This window comes from Sycon ciliatum, chromosome 8 (assembly GCF_964019385.1).
Source record: "Sycon ciliatum chromosome 8, ocSycCili1.1, whole genome shotgun sequence".
Taxonomy (NCBI): Eukaryota; Metazoa; Porifera; class Calcarea; order Leucosolenida; family Sycettidae; genus Sycon; species Sycon ciliatum.
In genome coordinates, this window is record NC_088650.1 from 20,322,899 (window position 1) to 20,330,398 (window position 7,500).

The 7,500-nt window shown below is 45.3% G+C and overlaps 1 protein-coding gene across 2 annotated transcripts in view; it reads left to right on the plus strand.

The window, feature by feature from the left end:
- Window positions 1–6,861, plus strand: part of LOC135822282 (oxysterol-binding protein-related protein 9-like) — a 40,786-nt gene extending 33,925 nt beyond the window's left edge. For both annotated transcript variants that reach the window (XM_065335014.1, XM_065335015.1), the window contains exons 21-27: window positions 81–177; window positions 731–774; window positions 1,224–1,302; window positions 2,464–2,552; window positions 3,797–3,866; window positions 4,272–4,337; window positions 5,588–6,861. In XM_065335014.1, coding sequence (XP_065191086.1) covers window positions 81–177; window positions 731–774; window positions 1,224–1,302; window positions 2,464–2,552; window positions 3,797–3,866; window positions 4,272–4,337; window positions 5,588–5,650 — 508 coding nt within the window. In that variant the 3' untranslated portion in view covers window positions 5,651–6,861. The remainder of the gene's footprint in view (window positions 1–80; window positions 178–730; window positions 775–1,223; window positions 1,303–2,463; window positions 2,553–3,796; window positions 3,867–4,271; window positions 4,338–5,587) is intronic.
- The last annotated feature ends 639 nt before the right edge of the window (window positions 6,862–7,500 follow it).

The window sequence follows — 7,500 nt, forward strand, 5'->3', positions numbered from 1 at the left end:
GTTGTGTTGTGTGTGTGTGTGTGTGTGTGTGTGCGCGCATGTTTTTGTTTGTTCTGCGATGGTTCGATGATGGCTTTCAGCTCTATCTTGACAAACCCATGGCTTGAATTCAATGGACGAGTCAAAGTAACATGCCCACAGAGTGCATACCAAGCTACCATTACCTTTCCTGCCAAGGTATGCCGCCTTACTGCTGGCTACCAGCTACTATCACTGACATGCGTGTGCACATGCGTTCATGTGGGTGTGAGTAGGTGGGTAAGCATGCACGGGGGTGGCGTCCATGTGTGTGTGTGTGGGGGGGGGGGGGGGGGGGGGATGTTTTGATGTATGACTTGTATGCTTGTGGATATACAGGTCTCTGTGTCTGAATCGCCTGTGCAGAATATTTTATAACCAGGATGTTTTCGTGCGCACTGATTGTGTGTGATTTGTACGTGATGTCCGGACATGTGTTTGTGTGGGCGTGCGTGTGCGTGTGTGGGCGTGCGTGCGTGCGTGTGTGTGTGTGTGGTGTGTGTGTGTGTGTGTGTGTGTGTGTGTGTGTGTGTGTGTGTGGTGTGTGTGTGTGTGTGGTGTGTGTGTGTGTGGTGTGTGTGTGTGTGTGCGTGCGTGCATGGATGTGCACGTGTGTGTATGTGCGCGCGCGCGCGTGTGTGTGTGTGTGTGTGTGTGTGTGTGTGTGTGTGTGTGTGTGTGTGTGTTGCTGCCTATTACCTGTCGGGTACAGCCTAGTTATGGTGATGAATATAACAAGGTCTCAGCTGAAATCCGGTGAGCCTCTATCGTGATGTCCAATACTGTGCATGACACACCAAATAGCAGGTGCTCAGTATCCCTACTCTCTTGCCCACAGAACACAGTGCCATAGGCATCCAGACAACTTTCCTTGGTGGCGAATATATTCACCAGAAGTCAGGCCACTACACCATGCAATGGCTTTTTCCAAACACCCAGTGCTCAATGACTACATTTATAGGTGCAGATCATTTCACACACGCACAACTTGAAGAAATTCACTGTCCGCGTACGACCAAGTCAGACCAGAGTTTTCCGCATCCGTAGGAACACCACCTGCACCACCACCACCACCACCACGCATGTGTTGCTTTTTGCTTGTACAGTAGTCAAATTGAAAATATGCCTACTCAACCGTTACCGTGTTGCATATTCCCAGCTCATGACTTGTGCCTACTGTCCGTGCTTTCCCCCGACCACTGCAGGCCACAAGCTGGATCAGCAGCAGTGTGCAAGATCAGTGGACGCTGGGATGGCATATTGACCACAACACACGATAATGGGGTAAGGAAAACAGCTTGCAGCAAATGATGGAGAAGAAGACTTAGAAGAGTCTTCTGTCACTTCACCAACGGCCCTAATTGTGTGTGCACTTGTATTGTGCTTGTATGTTTGGACTACAAAAGCTGTTTCAGATGCAGCATGCTTTCTGTTCTTTTTGCCCCCATTTCCTCGTCTGTTTTCATGGTAGACTTCAATTTTGACCTGCAATGCACTCTTTTATCTCGAGTAGATGACTGTGCTAATATGTTTCCCTTTTTTTCTTTCCGTAACTATTGGGACTGAGTAGTCTGGGCCAGGGATGCAAACATTGTAGTACAGTATTTCGCTTAGGTCAGTACTCGTGCACAGCACATGTCCAAGTATGGCTTGGTTGCCAGGACAAATAGGTGTCCAACAACTTTGTATTATAGAAAGCACTGACGTACGTGCGAGGGGTAACTCGTGTTGGTTGTTGTTGTTGTTGTTGTTGTTGTTGTTGTTGTTGTTGTTGTTGTTGTTGTTGTTGTTGTTGTTGTTGTTGTTGTTGTTGTTGTTGTTGTTGTTGTTGTTGTTGTTGTTGTTGTTGTTGTTGTTGTTGTTGTGGTTGTTGTTGTTGTTGTTGTTGTTGTTGTGGTTGTTGTTGTTTTTGAATTCTTTATTCTCACGATTGCACCATCGCCAATGAGAGATGTTGTTGTTGTTGTTGTTTCAAATCTTTATTCTCACGATAGCCAGTGGCCAATAAGAGATGTTGTTGTTGTTGTTGTTGTTGTTGTTGTTGTTGTTGTTGTTGTTGTTGTTGTTGTTGTTGTTGTTGTTGTTGTTGTTGTTGTTGTTGTTGTTGTTGTTGTTGTTGTTGTTGTGGTTGTTGTTGTTGTTGTTGTTGTTGTGGTTGTTGTTGTTTTTGAATTCTTTATTCTCACGATGGCACCATCGCCAATGAGAGATGTTGTTGTTGTTGTTGTTTCAAATCTTTATTCTCACGATAGCCAGTGGCCAATAAGAGATGTTGTTGTTGTTGTTGTTGTTGTTGTTGTTGTTGTTGTTGTTGTTGTTGTTGTTGTTGTTGTTGTTGTTGTTGTTGTTGTTGTTGTTGTTGTTGTTGTTGTTGTTGTCGTCATGTCCGTACGTTCATGACTATGCCTATGCATGCGTGGATGGATGTTTATTTTTTGCTCTTAGGAGACTGAAGTCATGGACATCACGCACCTTTCGCACAGCAAGAAACTTGTGCAGCCCATGAAAAACCAATCCAAGATGGAATCTCGCAGGTAACCATGATGTTCCTGAGATGTACTGCTTCTGGATACGATTCCTGCACAAGCTCACATGTTCAGCCGCTGTCGTTGTTATACAGCACTGATATTAGGGACGTTTCGCTCTACGTAAGGGGCCGTCCGTAAATATTGAACTTTTTTCACCAAACGAATTATTTTAGTTTAGACCCAACCCTTCCCTCCCTCCCCCTCAGAACGTAAAAAAATGTTGACATACATGCATAGACAATGGCCATGTACATGAATCAATGTTTTCTGAAACGAAATTGGTCAACCCCCTCCCACCCCATAACGAAATTATTTCGTTTTGTGAAAAAAGTTCGATATTTATGGACGACCCCTAATTACGGATGAAAATCCGTATGTCATACGCGCCGGGGAGCGGGGGCAACTTTCATACGTAAATCTCTCTACGGATTTCCGTAGGAAAGCTCTTTCCTACGTTGGGTCCTCCGTAGGACTTTTTGAAATATTTTTTTCGCATTTTCTGCATTTGTCCATGGCAACATTCAAGCCGCGCGAAACACAAGGTACACACACAGTACACCACGTGCAAAATATAATGGAAAACACGGTTTCGGTTCATGGTGCATGCGGTGGGCGCATGCAGCAACGCGTCTCCAAAGCAACAACGCATGTTTAGCAGTCGTGGAGAAATCACGTAGAGCGAAACCCAACAGCTCTGATTTTACGTATGAAAATTCCGTGCAGTTCATACGTTATTTTCATATGTAATTCTGTAGAGCGAAACCTCCCTATTAAATCTGGCTGCAGTCATGTACATGTACATGTAGTTTGTTTAAAAGATTTACAACCTCCTGGGAATGATCAGTTTTAAGTTCAGCTCACTCAACTATGAGAGTGTGTTGCACTGTGCTATGTGTGTAGGGCATGGAGAAGAGACTATGAGAGTGTGTTGCACTGTGCTATGTGTGTAGGGCATGGAGAAGAGACTATGAGAGTGTGTTGCACTGTGCTATGTGTGTAGGGCATGGAGAAGAGACTATGAGAGTGTGTTGCACTGTGCTATGTGTGTAGGGCATGGAGAAGAGACTATGAGAGTGTGTTGCACTGTGCTATGTGTGTAGGGCATGGAGAAGAGACTATGAGAGTGTGTTGCACTGTGCTATGTGTGTAGGGCATGGAGAAGAGACTATGAGAGTGTGTTGCACTGTGCTATGTGTGTAGGGCATGGAGAAGAGACTATGAGAGTGTGTTGCACTGTGCTATGTGTGTAGGGCATGGAGAAGAGTAACGGCTGCGCTGAAGGAAGGAGACTACAAGCTAGCGACAATGCATAAGAATACTGTAAGTGCAGTGGAGGATCTTGCAGTTTGTTTCCCATAGCTGCAGGTTTTTGTGTATGTTTGGCGTTCACCAGCTAGAGCTGCTGAGTAGTGATGCTGGAATCAAACAGAGGCATGGAGCCTTGTCTCCAGTATTAATTTTGATCAAGCAGCAGTTCAGTGGGTGCTGTACTCTGAAGTGCATGCGCGTGTGCCCAAGTGATGACGTGTACGTATGGTTTTACCACCAGTGCTAGCATTCTCTGCTGTTGTGCTACAGGTGGTTTTTAGTGTGCGCTCTTCTTTCAGTTCTTTGCGGCCCAGTCTTCTTTCAGTTCTTTGCCCAGTGCAGTGCCTGGTGCAGTTACTACAGTAGCATGAGTACACTTTGTGTTGTATCCGCTCTCTTTGCTTGTGTCACACACAGCTGGAGGATGAGCAGCGAGAGCAGGCTGAGCAGAGGGCTGCCACAGGAACTGAGTGGAAACCTAAGGTAAAGTCTCTCACTGTTACACCACTGTGTTTTATGTCCTCATGCTGATTAACGCCTCTTGGTGCTTCTTTTTATATAGCTGATTTAGAGTGATTTGAGGTGTGCAGTTTTGAATTTTTTTGAATTCTGTATTCTCACGATGGCACCGTCGCCTATAAGAGATAACAGACAGTGTATACTGTAAGTCCACAATTTTTCGGCGCATTTCAAATTCGGCCCATGCCCAGGGCTATACTGTAAACCAGCCATTATTCTAACGAGGCGCATATTATAACGATTTCCCAAAATTGACTAGTTTACGTGTACCAAAGGTAACGATTCTCACTCATTCTCAACGCTCAATAGGACAGTATATGTATCGATTTCTGTATAACGGTTTCTATTTTAACGACAGATTTCTCCTCGTTAGAGTTAGCACTTCGTTATATATATGGCTTTTACAGTAACACATTTCGGTCCCATTTCAATGTCGGTCTCCCAGGGCTATAACACATTTCGGTCCCATTTCAATTTCGGCCTGTGCTGCTGCTGCTGCTGCCTGTATACACTGTCACACTGAACTTTGCAAAACGAAATTTGCGCCGAATATTTGTTGACTTACAGTAACATTACTTGCTATGACTGCATGATAGTGCCTGTGGGTTGTGTGCAATTGCTGCATGAGCAAGGCCGGTCATGTAAGTACCGTACAGTACCGTTGATCTGCCCCCTGTCAAATTTCTACCTGTGAAGGGACTTCATCATCTATGTCAAAATACACGTGTTGAACTGGCGCATGCACTGCTGTACGCAATACAAAGTCATGCCAGCAGGTGTGGCAGGGGATGAAAATATGCAGCACAATCCGGCATGCCAAGTCTAATCGTTCGCATTGTTGTACATCGTGCTGACCTTGGCAGCCTTGATCTACTTCCCGTCCCCTGCTGAAACTCCAGCTGGGCCGCGACACAGCGTAAACAGTATTTTACACTCTTGTCAAACCTGCGCCACTTCCATGCCCCCAGCAGACTTCAGTTGATATTGGCGAGCACCGCTGACAGATATTGGTACATGTTGCTGGCAATTTTCGGCTGTTCTTCTTGTCTTACGTGAATGTGTGTGTGTGTGTGTGTGTGTGTGTGTGTGTGTGTGTGTGTGTGTGTGTGTGTGTGTGTGTGTGTGTGTGTGTGTGTGTATGTGCGTGCGTGTGTGTGTGATGGTGTGTGTGTGTGTGTGTGTGTGTGTGTGTGTTGTGTGTTGTCATGCTGCAGCACTTTGAGAAAGATGGTGAACGCTGGAAGTTCCGTCCTGCAATGCACTCCACGGATGTGTGAATGCTGTGGAGTGGATATGCGCTTCCAGTTGATCCAGGGACTTGAGCAGATGGTTTAGTACATGCCTGTCAAGCACACACCCACACACGTATCCCCCCCCCCCTACACACACATGCAGGCATGCAGGCATGCACGCACACATGCGCACACAAACATGCACGATTAGCATTGCCTTGTAGTTGTATCGATGGCATGGCCACACTATGTCATGCCGTGCCTGGCTTGCCAAGGCATGGCCACATTATGTCATACAATGCCTGGCTTGCCAAGGCATGACCACACTATGTCATGCCGTGCCTGACTTGCCACACTATGTCATACAATGCCTGGCTGGCCATGGCATGTGATGGCATTGCTCATGATGTAGCCCCTTCAACACATTTGTATGGATATGTGGGCTGTAGTTCGTGCCTTCTATTATGGTGTATGGATGCTCTCTTGTTATGGATGGCTGGCTTATCTACATTGTACTTGTGCAGCAGTCCACTTGTAAGACGTTATCTTCTCCATTGGGATTATGGCGATTCCAGGCAGACCTTCGCTGCCGGCTACTTCTGAACGCTGGAGTCTATTGACTCTAGTGTTGCAGTCATGCGCGTTTTCTATCATTGTGCCGTTCTTAGCATTCTGATCTTGTGTGGTGAAACAATAGAGGGAAGTCAATGGCTTTCTTCTACTTGTATATATTCTTGTGTTTTTTAGTTTTTCACTTGCTGTAGCTTTTTACGCTCTTTGTCTAGCTTGGATTCGCGTCTAGCCTTGTGAATAGGTTGCCGTATCATAGCATGGACGGTGTCATGAAACGCACAGTGTCTGCAGCTGTGTGTCAAGGCTTTGCTGCATGATTGAATGGCAATCATGGGGATTCCTTACCGCAAACACTGCATTCGCTGGTATTCGAATAGTTAATGCATAATACACTACTCTAGTAGGTTAAAAACTCTTCTACTGGCTATGATTTCTTCAGGCGGGTAGCACGCATCAAACTAGCTCACCTTCTATTTTGTTTTCATTTTAGAGTGTGTCACCCTTGTCGCTAGCCCGTCTGTTGGTCAAAGCACATAAAATATCCGTGGAGACTTTCTTTCTTCTGCTGATTTCCTACCGCCGCTTGCATTCCCGCCATGGTGTACAACTCATAGTATTATTAATTTTTATTTTGCTCCATTGAATGACTTCTTTGCAAAACGCGATCGTGTCGCATGTGTTGATGTACGGCTTGCAACACTTTGTTCTCTCTTGCCGCGTGCCATGCCTGTGGCCTCAGGCTGGCTCCGGTGTATCCTTGGCTTGAGTATCTGCATACAATAGCAACCTTGAATGAGGTTATAACTTCTAATGCTTCAAGTACACACGGAGAGACTGTACGCGGTACACATACATACATGTAATGTGTACTACAATTTTATAATTCTGCATCAGAGCTCAGTCGCATCCACATCACATTGTACATACCGGTAACACTGTGACATTGTTATGGTTCTATTATATTGTGTACAAGTATCTGTACACATGGTACATGCACAGACACCCTTTTCTTGCAATGGATGCACTCGAACAGGCCATTATTATCTACACATGATACCACTATCGGTATGTAATATATGTAGGGCTCTGCAGGCTGATGATGCAGCACAGTGAGCATCAATGCCATCAGAGAGTAGTAAAAAATACCTGTACTTGTAGTATGAAGAGTAGTATGTTACTACTCCCTGGCAGATCGACATTGTACATGGATGTAAAAAAAGTGGTGCATATTAAAATTAGTTTTGTAACTGAGTCAGTACATCTACAACTATTCCTGCCTGTACTGGTTTGGGCCCGGGGTATGTAGATACGATCGAGTACGA